Here is a 13,322-nt window from a genome sequence, read left to right on the forward strand (position 1 = left end):
AACTTATTGATACCAAGATGCCAAGGTTATATTTTCTATAAATTCTAATCACTGCTAAAATACAATTGATACAAGCAGTGAAGAAAAATTGTTATAGATAAATGCTAAATATATGAACTAAAGGAGATCAAGGACATACCTGTAGGACTTGCTGGTGATAAAATATGTAGGCAAACCCCACCAAGAAAACGATACACAAAAATAATACAGCAACAAATGCCCTCAATTTGTATTCACGAGGTCGTTTCTTCCTCAAAACGCCCGGAAATGTCATCTGAAATATGGAGAACATTTCGCACTGTCATACTCAACATAAACGAGAGAGGACACCCGCACACCAACAATCGTTTCTTAAAGGCATATCGTAATCCATTGCTCAAATTACCACAAGTTTTTCCTTGAGTAAGCTAGACAAGCTGTTAATGCTTGTAACTGAGTTATGTGGAGACTGCTCTCCCTCCAAGTCTGAGTCATTAAGTTTGAGGGATGGCGAAGGCATGACTGATTTCCTTCTAGCATTTCGCAATGGAACCCTGCAAAATAAAAATATTTAGCATGCATCATCAAATAGTTCACAACGTTACTTCACTGAAATACACAACCAGACAAATTCGTCCGTAAAACCAACTCACAGGAAGACTCAAATATGGAAGCTCTGCTTTATATTAAATATTTCCACAAATTGAAAAAAACGCTACGAAGACCTTTTATATGTCATCCATTATGAATGTAAACACCAATAAATACCACATCAAACTATTATGAATACGATTTCCTTTGGCAACATTTCGATTATCAACTGTTATTTCTCAAAATTCTCATAACACAAGAATGCAGCGTTGCCATGTCTGCAAAATAAACTTGAGCAATATCATCAATCACGTGAGAAGTGGCAATTATCTTATTCAAAACTTATTATTCTGCTAAATAGGGTCATAAGCAATCATATAAGGTAGAGGCCAATTTCTGTTTACCTGACCGAATTATTGCGATTTCGAATATCGTCATCCGACAGCCCATCACTGTATTCGTCGCTGGAGCTGTCATCGATGGCCCCTCTGGCAGATGGAACCTATAAGAGATATTGGATCTCCGTTAAAATTAAGAGTAATATGTTACTATGAAATAGACTAAGAAATTCACTGCAAGCAAGCTTCTCAATCACATAACGGGATGATAGCAGGTGGGTATGATTGGCATCTCTCAGTCCCCACGTACTTGAATGTGATCTGCTTGAATCCTATCGCTCGAGACAAGAGCCATATTTGCACCCGAATTCCCAACGATGCCAAAGAATAAGGAAATCGGATGGAGGAAAATCCAGTCGCGAGAGAGACCGCAGAATTCAATGGACAACTGAAATCCACTCCACCGGTTAATCCATGACCATGTCCATGACTGTTTTCTCTATGCGGTGACCACGGATTGCAGCGATTTTTCCCGGAATCCCGTTCAAACTCAAAACAACTTCTCACGAGATGCAGAGTCTTGTGCCAAACGCGGCCGTCCTGCCAGCTTGCACTCGCCGCATGACCCGAAATTAATGGGCATCAACGACCGTCCCTCGAGGGCTATGAAAGAGCGGGAGTGGTGGTGGTGAATTGAGGGAGCGTGACGAGGAAGTAGATGAGTGGTGTCATTGGAACTTCCCTCGCTCATAAATAGCTTTCAAATCGGATTGAGGGATGACCGCTGCTGCAAGTCAAATATTGACGTCCAAGATTTCACAAAGTGCAAATGCATCAGATCATAACGAATATATACGGAGGGTTCCGCGGTGATTAAATTGATTGTTTTGTTTTTCGGGTTACTGCCGCGTTGACTCATTTTCGTGGACGACACTTTCGGGCGCATTACAGCTCCCGTCTTTGCAGAGCGTAACTATGGGGGGGATGAGGGGATGGACCCCCCCCCCAAGCCTCATAGATAAAAAAATATTAAAAAAGTATTGTCTAGTTTTGAAATTTAATAACTGCATCTACTAAAATTTAAATTTTAGCGCCAAAATGATGTAAAATGATATGCACGTCATTTAAAAAAAAATATACCGGTTCCCCCATTACCTGGGGTCGCCACTCGAACCCATCCCATCCTCCCCAAAGCATATTCCTAGTTACGCCAACGCGTCTTTGGACCTGAAGCAGTGGAGGATACATATGGGGGCGCACGCTCCCCCCACGCCCTTACGGGGCCGCCCGCCAAGGCGAACATTGCTGAAACATAATTGTAACTTTTAATATAATAAGATGACATTGTCTTGTATATGCGTATAGTCGGTTTAAATAAAATTTTCCTAAATTTTGCATGAAACTTGATGATTTTTTTTTGCGATAAAAATAAAGGTAGCTCAAGGTACCTCGAGCTTTTTCTGTGCCCACCACGGAACCGAAGACGGCAGCTGGAATGCGCCCGAAACTGTCGTCCACAGAAATGATCAGTTTTGAGGCTCAAAAGTGATAAAAATACAAACTTTTGACAGTATTATTTTATTTCCGGACGATCGGGCATAGCATAAAAATCATTTGCTTCCGCAATCATACACATATTTTACTGTGAAGTTCCGGAAAGTAAGTATATCCTCGCCTCCTCAAATTATTATTAATATTATACATTAAGTTATAAATATTATTATTAAATAATAATATTATATTAAATATATATTATTATTATTATATACCAAATAACATGCTAAATGACAATGTTGTCAAAGGAATTTGAAAGTAACCGCGGTGGCACTGTAAAGATTTTCCATTTAAAAACAACGAATCAGTGAGGAACTTAACCTATAATGAAACACTAGTTCATAAGAAAACTATTCATTCAACGGTAAAAAATGTAACGGTTATAACGAATCGCTCAGCCCTCCCCCTTGGAGACGCACTTGACGTCGATTTAGAAGAATCAACTGATGCTTACGTTAAGTTAATTAAACGTTAATAGTCGAAATATCTGCTCCCGCAACATCTAAATCAAATTCGAAATCTTATCCATGTACCGCAAGCATACACCATCGTCATGATAGCAGGCGGGTCGCCAGCTAGTTATCGCACAACTACAATGGTTATCAGTTGCTTTGTGCTTAGAATACTGTGATTGCATGTTGAGAGTATTTATTACTTATGTCTACCATCATTCCATAGTACTCCTCACCCGGCTTAAATGAATAGTTTACCTTGAATTCATATGGAATCATTGACGGACCCCAAGTCCCGTAATTTCTTGAAAATTGAAATTATGGTGACATTTTCGGTGGCTCTCCAAATAAAGTTTGTTGTTAACCAGTTTAATCAACATTGTTAAAAATAACTGACGAATATTCAAAATCCGCTTCTTTACCCATGTTAAACCTGAAGACTCATTACATTTTAGAAGTTTTGCATGGAAACAAGTCGCAGCGGAAAGTAATTAATAGCTACCACTAAAACAACCAGCTTAATCTACCTCTGTCTGAAATTTACGTAACTGCTTCGTAATCCGTTTTCATGATGACATGCTCTGCACGGAAACTTCTTGGATGCGACTCGTAAAAGCCACAGCCACATGTTCTCATAATCACGTAAGGAAAACATACACAGTTTACGGAAACCCGGTGCAAGGAACTCATAAACATGAGCATCCATCGTGACGAATTCCTGCCAAATATTGCATATTTTATCTCCATATCGTGCCGCAAGATGTCAATTTGACGCTGTATCAATGCTTTTTTTTAAGTGCTTGAAAAATATCAACAAAAAATAGAAACCCAGGAATCGAACCCGAGACTCTTTCTTCGTATTCTTCCAAACTGGCCAAACGAAACCGAAAGTTCTCGACCGTGGTTGATGGTCCACTGCTATAAGCCAATGCGGACACGCAGTCATGAAAAGGTTGCCGACCTCTCCTTTAGACTAATATTGAAACTGAAGCCAGCCTATCCGGTTCGAGCTTTGATAAGAGGGAGAGGGTCTATTAGGCAATAGACCACCGTTAACTCTTGAGTACATATTTCAATTCCTCCATGTTTGTAGGCTCACGGCGAATGTGCGTCTTTGGGGACTACGGCTAAGGTCATTGCTGAAATAACAAAAAATGCAGAGCCTGCTCCAATAGAATATGTTTATGATACCAGAAGGCAATTTCTAGGGGAGAAAAATGGCAATTAATCAGTACGATTGTAGTTTTGTTGGAGTTAATCAGTACGATTTCAATACACCCTAACTTTTTAGAAAATATCTCCAGTTGAACGCCTATTTCTTTGAATACAAAACTTGTAAAATTATCATAATGCTATGTATCCCGGCAGGTTGATAATACAATCAAATTCACCAGAGACTTTAAATATTCACTCATGAAGAAATCTGATTTGAATTATTCCATAGCATTTATATTAAAAGGTGAAAATAAATTGGGATAGAAAAATATAAGGTAGATCACTGAAATATTTCAAGAAATCATTCCTAATCAGATGATGTATCAACAGAAGAGTTAAGCGTAGAGCTATCACTTCATATATGATCCATGTAACCGAATTGCGACCTTCGATCAGCAGAGTCGCGTATTGTAACGCATAACGTATCGCGTATTGTAACGTACTGTTTTCGAGCTGCTGACAATAGGGTGGTTTCCTACTTTTTATTGCCTAAATCGAAAGATTATTACTCCTGGAGTACGCATTTCACGCTTTTAGATTTTTTAACGACGATATCTATTTTCCGCGATTAAATTATTGGTGAAAATTTTCAAGCGCGCGAAAACGCGACGGCTACGTATGAATGCTGGGAAAACCCCGTGTGACGTCATTCTGGTTCCTGCTGTCGCCGTGGGAGGTGACCTTGGGGAGAGGCTTTGAGCGCTGATACGATGCGGGCTGCTAGCAGTTAGCGCTTGGCTTAAATAAGGGTTAATAATACCCTATCAAATGAAGAAAACTTTCCGACCATAGGCAAATTTAATGGATGATTATTAAGAAATGCTTCCCTGAGCTCTGTGCCTCATGCTTACATCCAAATTTCATTGCAGACGATGTAAAACTCCTATCTACTCGTATAGAATTTAGGTCCCTGTGGCGTCACGTGGAGTGGTATCGCATGGGCGCCAATCTGACCTTTTTCAAATGAGGTTAAAATTGACCGTTGCCATTCGTCTAAACTGGGATTTCTAAAACCAAATAATATGTATATTATGAATACACTAATGGTGGGTAACGAATCGCAGTCAATGCCTTTCGTTTTCTTTGATGAAGGAAACTACCCTATTAAATAAATACCAGATCAGATATTTTCCAGAATAGAAAGTTATCTATTTCCCCCGAACGATGTAAATTTAAAAAACGTAGAAAAATATTTTTTATGATTAGCTTTACTGTAATATCATCTATCCCTGATGCTTTATTCTTGTTAAGAGATGTTTATTCATAGGGTAAATATTTTTTGTAGAAATAAAATATCCAACAATGTTGAATAACACCCATAAATACTGGATTTCCTCGAGCCCTACCACATGCCAGCCAGGCCGCCGCCCGCGTCAGCGCATTGCATCATTATAGTTAAATCAATGCTGAGGTCGGAGTAGCAACTAGTAGCAAAAATTTTCTTCACTACTGCGTTCCATATACTTTTCCCTTTGTATTGGTGCAAAAGACACCGTGCATTCACATGCCTCTCTAAACGATATTGTACATTTTATTTGAAAATTCGGGTAAAAAACACTAAAAGTTACAAAATATATATAAAATAGTAAACATAGTAAAATCCGAATAAAATTTATGTCCCACTATGTAATAATGTTTATATTTGTAGTTAAAAATGTTTTTTGCCAAATATATCGCGTAAAAGTTGTCCTGCATGACGCTGAACTTCCTCAAAATCGACCGATTTCACGCAACTGTGATTTTTACGGTGAACGCTCCATGTTTGACGGATCACTGCAGCCGCTCTGATGAACAAAAATACTAACTTAGTAGTGTATTTTGTAGACCATATCCTGTAAAATCCGAAAATAAGGTTCAAAAATTCCTTGAAAATTTTCGAAAAAACGACTTTTGGCCAGCTTTTTTCGATTTGGGACCACTGTGCGGCCGCGAATGAAAAACATGGGATATATTATTAAGGATGTAAAAGAGGATAAAGACGTCACTATGAAAAGGTTTGCGGATAGAAAAGCGGATTGGAGAGCTGCGTCAAAGCAATCAGTGGATTGTTGACTATAGATGATGGTACAAATTATTAATTACTTTTAAAAGGAATAACCGTGAAGATAGCACGAAGTTTGCGCGATCTTTGCGACCCGGGTTCAAATCCCGAATTTCTAGCCCCCTTGTCTTCCATACCTTCCCTACCCTAGCTCCTTCAACGCCTACATTAGGTTCGTATTTAATTTACAAATATCAGATCGTATCACCAATCATATTAACAATCTCAACTGGTTAAAACCTAGTTCACGACGCCGGCTGCATATCCTTGGTCTTCTCTATCAAATTTTACAAACAAATACACCAGCGTACCTCAGAGACGAATTTCAAACACTTAGTGGAGTACACGACTCAAATACGAGGGGAAATGAAAAACTCGTTATGCCTCACCACCGGACAGTCAGATTCAATAAATCATTCATTGTTACTGCATGCCGTGAATGGAGCAACATTGACTTACCGCTACGTAAATCATCATCACTCGGCTCCTTCAGAAAGGCACTACACGTAAAACTTCTTAGAGAACAACAACGAGACATGCAAAATCATGGGAACAGTAGGGAAGATTCATCACTTATCTCCTCCGGCTTCATCTAATTTTCTTTTTCTTTACAGGTACTGGGTGACGTTTCCTTTTAATTTATTGTATTTGTAGATAGGTTTACATTAGCTCTCTCGCTAGGTTTTCGCAGGTTTTTCACGCCCCTCTTCTTGTGTGGGCGTTTTCCTGCAGTGGGTTTCTTTTCCAATAAGGACGACAATCAATATCCTTTCGTTTTTCCCACGTTTGCTAACATCGTTTTAAACTCGGTAAATGGTATTTTTTTAACTTATAATTTTATTTGTTGTTTGAAAATGGAACTTCTATGTCTCATTATGTAATTTCTTCATGTAATTTTCTGTAAATTTCTTTTCTACATGTAGTTTCATGAGCAACTTCATTATGTATTTAAATGCATATATTTCATGTTTGACGAGGGGTTAGATGGAAGATGGGACTTTCTAGTCCCAATCTCGCCCAAGAAAGACTTTTATTATTATTATTATTATTTTCCTTTTTCCCTCTTGCTATCTTACAAGGATTGTTCACAGTGAACGGACCAAGTCAAGTTCAACTGTGTTTTGTTATTACTTCCGTTATTATTCTATTGAAAGGAACCGTCGGACGATATGACAGGTGTCCAGGATGACTGATTTTTGTATTTTTGGTAGAGTTTTATCCAAGTTTAGCTTTTTTAGCAGGTGTAGAACTTCACACGGTGTGATTCCTGTTGTTGTTATCACTATTGGGCATATATCTACTGACTGCATCTTCCACAAGGCTTTGATCTCTGCTGCAAGTTCTGCATATTTGTTAATTTTGATGGATTGTGCTTTCTGTACATCATGGTTTAAGGGAATTGTCACGTCTATGAGGGTAGTGTGCCGTTTTATTTTGTCTATTATAACTATGTCCGGTCTATTGTTTTTAATTGCTCGGTCAGTTTTTATTTCTGCATTCCAGTATTTTATTTTTATTATTATTACCTTACTACAAATACACAAAAGGTGTTAGTCGCGTCCTCCAAATACCAATTCTTAATGGATATCGTGAAATTGAATGCATGTTGTGCCTCGCTCAAGCAAATCGTTCTAATATAAGAAATAATACGAAGAGTCATATTGTATCCTTCATATAATTCAAGATATCTAAAATATATCCGCTTCAATACGTGGCTCTGCATATGAAAGATCCCAATTCGGTTACATGGATCACATATGAAGTGAGAGCTATAGGCTTAACTCTTCTATTGATGCATCTTCCGATAAGGAATGATTTCTTGGTATATTTCAGTGGTTGAACCGGGTAATTTGACTCTCCCAATTTATTTTCACCTTCTAACCTAAATGCAAGTGAGTAATTTTAAGCAGAACCATTAATAATTGAATATATACAGTCTCTATAAAGAAAAGAATATATCAAATAAATTATAAACACCCCAAGCAAAAATCCTTGCGGCACGGGTTAATAAGGAACTAGGTCCCCTGTTAAGTTTGAAGGGGTAAGAGCTCATGTAAATCTCATTTAATTGATGAAATTTAAGAAAATATTTGGGAAAATGGAGGCAAAGGAGCGTGTTATCCAGGTAGGTAGACCGCTTGGCTGTTTATTGCTCGAGTGAAGCCTTCGGACACTCGAAAAATTTATCCTCGGAGTGCGAAGTGGCAAAGGTAACGCCTCCCACCCTGAATATTGGTAGCTATATATTCTGTAGTTTAGTCCGAGGTGAGCTCTACCCTCACCGTTCCAAACCAACTTCTGGGTTTAGTCACTTCGTGAGTGCGCAATGTAATTAATTTTCCTAAAATTTGACCGCGGGCAGTAGGCATCAGAAATAAAATTTTCAGCTCACTAACAAAAGGGAATATTATGTACGTCTCGGTTGATGGACCCGTTACTGCAGTCGGCTGAAATGCAGTGCATCTGGTTCGAGTCCAAGTCAGGGCAGGCACAATGTTTTTCCTTCGTGAAATGTTCGCATTTTGAGTTCACTTGCGCGTGATTCCGTAAAGTTCAGAAAGTTCGCTTGATGCGATCATGCTTTCTGAACTTTCACCGCGCTGTTTTTCGGCTGATGATGATCAATTTACCGTTAATCCCTCCACCACCTTCTGAATGTGCATATAACTCCGATTCTAACCTGAAGAAGCTTGCGAAATTTCGGCGAAACTGTCGTCATCAGAAATAACAACGGAGTAGAAGGCCGTAAAACACGATTTTATCCCTAATAGCCTCTCTGTAATCCGCTATTGTTTCTTCGCATTTCATTTTATCATTCACACCATTTAAAAATTAATTATATTTTTAAAACTCACCTTCCTCTCCTTCTTTTCTATTGTCAGATCTTCTATACAGATTTTATCCATTATATCTTGATTTACTCAAGCAGCAGTCAATACATTGCTGGCTGATTTGATTCCAGTGGTTTTCCCCCTTTGAACTCAGACTACTCCAACATATTAGGAGCAAATGAAATTCCCCTTTTCTAGAAACAAAATATCCAGTCTTTAGGAACACCGTTCAAGATTGCTCTAATGTCGCAAAAAATAACGGCGTCAATATGAAAATTGATTTTCAAATAAGAAGCTTTCGCTAATTTTTTTAGCGAAATTGGAATTGGAAATCCTTGGAATTGATATCAGCATTATAAAAAGATAGGAATCGTGCAATTCCATTCGAATTCCCCAGATAACGATATTAATACTCTAACATTGATTTCCGCATGGATAGTAATTGGATAAAATTTTTGGCAGCAAATTTATCACTAAGAGTGCATCAAATTCCCCTCGACCTTGAATTGAACCAAAGGACAATGGCTTTACGGGAAAAACCACAGACCATTGCATTAACCATGCTACTAATTTCCATGGCAATTAAGCGCCATCAGTGAAATTAATGACCCTGGATAGCATAATGGTCAGCGCAGTGCCAAAACCTAAGGTCCATTTTGAATGAAAAATTAAGCTTTGTTTTGGTTACCATGGTTTCGATGCTCCGCGGCTATTAACTTTTGATTAACATAACGTTACCATCAGTTGATTCTTCTGAATCGAAGGCAAGCCCGTCGAAACCATGGTAATGTGTACAAATAAAAATATTCTCTGGAAAACAAGGTTTAATTTTTCATTCAAAATGAGTAAATTCCATAAAATATCTCTAGAAACCATCAACCTAAGGTCCATGTTTCTTTTCCGTCCATGGGGATTTTTCCTATTCTTTCCTTCCAAAAAATATATTTGTATCAAATTCTAATTTAAATAGAAATTTTCAGCGGATGATAAATCCGAAAATATCCTGAACCAAAAAAATAGCACGAATTGGAAATAATTATGAATAAGGAAAAAGAGAGGAAATATTTATGAGTAAGGAAAACCGCGGTGAAACGACTAATTACGCATTTGACATCGCGTATTTATGCTGATTAAATATGCTGAATTACTGTAAATTTCACCACTTTCCACGTGGCAGAGTTGAAATAATCAACACATGAATATATACATCATTCTTGGCATTCTAAAACTTGCAAAACTAGGTGAGACCAATGAACTTCACGACATCAAAAATACATTCTAAATGCACAACCGGTTTTGTTTGTCGAGCAGTAGCCAAGTTTGGGAAATCAAGCGAAACCAGTTGTGCCGTGAAAATTAGTTAAGGTAATCATAAATCTCATTGCAACAGAGACGCTTTGTATGCGTTTATATAAGAAAGATAGTTATCCTTGTGTAAATATTTGAAATATTATATTATAATAATGAGTGCAATCGGTAAGATAACAAATAACTGAATGCAAAGAAATAAATTTACTTCTCATGTGTGCTAGCACCAGACCTATGCAAAAAGTGTAAGATGGTAGCCCCATAACTATTCAATAAGGGGTACCTATATTTTCCATAATTATTTAAGTGTTTTCTAATGTAATATATTTCAATGTAAACGGAATAAAGTTATATTATATATTATTATTAATAATGGAACTGTCATTTGCTCTTACCGTTTGCTCCAGTAGCCCGACACTTATGACAAATGGTCGTAGAGAAAAATCCAGTGGATATAGCGTTCCTACACCGTTAGTTACACGGGAAGACCTCTTTTTAGGATGAAGAATATGTAAAATACCTACATTCAGACGCCTTTGGTTGACACAGTCAAGTGTTCACAGTCCAAGGTTTATCCAATAATATGCCTGTGATAGTAGGTTGTGAAGCCAATGGGATTGCCAAAATTCTTCGGGAAAACATGAATAACTAACTTAACAGCTCAAAATTGACTGCGCCACCATACGAAGTCCTTCACCCATTTACGGAGAGGAAAATCAAAGTTTATCGCCTCCGTAATCTGGATTCAGCCCATTGTATGCTGCATCTTATCTTCAAGTATCAGCCATCAAACGAAAATGTTCACCTGATAGGCAACTGAGGATTCAAATGCACGTTATAGCAAGTGACGGCTGCGGCGCTACGAAAAATATGATCGCACGTAAAGTTTCCTGCAGGTTCAATTTTTTGCTAAACCAGGATTTCGAAAAGAGTTATTATCAAGACGGATGGCAATTCATATGAATGTTTAACAAATGACCATTCACGAGAGTATTATTCTTCTCCCCTTGAATTGTGGAGTAAAAAAATGAGGACTGATTAGAACCTGAAGTGCTATTCACTGAAAAATATGGGGACAAATTCGACTTTAGCAACTTGAAACATTTAAAGGTCTCAACAATAAATAATTCATGCTGTCCAATAAGTAGTCCAACAATAAATAGGTCATGCTGTTCATTGCTGTTCGTAGAAGTAAGGAAACAGTTCATCACTACTTGCATTTGGAGTACACTTCTCCACAAAAATTAGACGTGGATAATGACAGAGGCGGAGTAATCAAGGGTGAAGGCCTTCGCAATTTGGTACTACATAAGAATTATGAGGATCATAGAGATCGACTGAGTAAGCAATGAGGAATTCATAAGAAGAGTAGGAGAGAAGATAAACCTCATGAAAACCTTGACAAGAAGACAGAATAACCTTATAGGCCATAAGTTGCATATGCAGAAAAAACTCAAGGGGGGGCGCAAAATATATCTTGAGTTACCTTTATTTTTATCGTAAAAAAATAATCATGTCGCATGAAAAGTATAAGAAAGTTTTAATTAAAGTGATTATACACACATACAAGATATCTTATGATATAAAAAAAGTTACACTTGTGGTTCTGCAATGTTTGGCAATACGGGCGGCCCCGCAAGGAGGGGCAATGTATCCGCCACTGATATCTTGAGACATGACATTCTGATGAAGACAATCGTCGAAGGACGAGTAGATGGCAAGGATGAAATAGAAAGACGTCCAATGAAATGTAAGGAATAGGCAAAGAAATAAGCGAAAGAGAAGTAGGTAGGTGTGAAAAGATTAACTGATCGGAGAATAGGGTGGTTTCCTATTATCTTTTTATTGCCAAAATCGAAAGATCCTGGAGTACGTATTTCACGCTTTTAGATTTTTAAATGACGATATCTATTTTTCGCTACTAAAAGAAAAGTGAAAATTTTCAAGCGCGCGAAAACGCGACGGCTAAGTATGAATGCCGGGAAAAATCCGTGTGACGTCGTTCTGATTCCCGCTGCTGCAAGTGAGGTGACCTTGGCGCGAGGCTCAGAGCGCTGATACGACGCAAGATGCTAGCAGGTAGCAGAGTAACATGCTATCTGGTAGCGCTTGGCTTAAATAAGAATTACTAATACCTTATCAAACGAAGAAAACTTTCCGACCTTGGCCAGTTTTAATAGGTGATTATTAAGACATATTTCCCTGAGCTCTGTGCCTCATGCATGCATTGGTAACCTCAGACGATGTAAAACTCCTATCTACTCGTATAGAAACTAGGTCCCTGTGACGTCACGTGGAGTGGCATCGCATGGGCGCCAATGTGGCCTTTTTCAAATGAGGATAAAATTGACCCTTGCCATTCGTCTAAACCGGTATTTCTAAAACCAAATAATGTGTATTTTATGAATACACTAATGGTGGGTAACGAATCGCAATCAATGCCTTTCGTTTTCTTTGACGAAGGAAACTACCCCATTCATGAAAAGCTGCGTCAAACCAATCTTATTTTTGTTGACCAGAGGTGATGATCGTGCATATTTGCTTTCCCTCCTAGTTTCCTCTATTATTATCAACACCCCTCTCCCGTTGGCGCAGCGAGGGGAGGTTTTGGGGGATGACACCCCCCTCCCCCAAGAGTTCAGAGAAATTTTTAAGTTTAATCCATTTAACTTAATTGGATAAATATTACTTACAGAATAGTGTAAAGATTAATAAAATATCCCTCGGAAAGCCGTAAAACTCACCATTTTGAACCGCGTATCTTAAATTTTTTTCTGGGGGAGGGCCCCCGCACCATCCGATTACCCTAGCGGGTATTCTATACCCTCTCAGTATAAGTTGCGCCTATAATCCCCCCAGCCTTAATTCCTAGCTGCGCCCCTGCCCTCTCCAACCATTTCCTCAAATTACCAAATATGATTATGACTTGTGTCTCTGACGTTAATTACCCACCCCAACTCAACCCGAAAATGATTCCTTTGTCATCAATGACCGAGTCGAAAGATAATTTTTG

At 38.3% G+C, this 13,322-nt stretch overlaps 1 protein-coding gene across 5 annotated transcripts in view; it reads right to left on the reverse strand.

Moving 5' to 3' along the window:
• Positions 1–13,322, reverse strand: part of LOC124167320 (myogenesis-regulating glycosidase) — a 63,516-nt gene that overhangs the window by 19,245 nt on the left and 30,949 nt on the right. For 2 of the 5 annotated variants that reach the window (XM_046545297.1, XM_046545296.1), the window contains exons 3-5: positions 975–1,072; positions 386–533; positions 140–274 (exon numbers count right to left, since the gene is read on the reverse strand). In XM_046545297.1, coding sequence (XP_046401253.1) covers positions 140–274; positions 386–533; positions 975–1,072 — 381 coding nt within the window. Of the gene's footprint in view, positions 1–139; positions 275–385; positions 534–632; positions 791–974; positions 1,073–1,218; positions 1,529–9,025; positions 9,196–10,704; positions 10,970–13,322 lie in introns of those variants that run through there. The other 3 variants (XM_046545298.1, XM_046545299.1, XM_046545300.1) reach the window with 3 other exon arrangements.

Source organism: Ischnura elegans, chromosome 10, assembly GCF_921293095.1.
Source record: "Ischnura elegans chromosome 10, ioIscEleg1.1, whole genome shotgun sequence".
In the NCBI taxonomy this organism is placed as follows: Eukaryota; Metazoa; Arthropoda; class Insecta; order Odonata; family Coenagrionidae; genus Ischnura; species Ischnura elegans.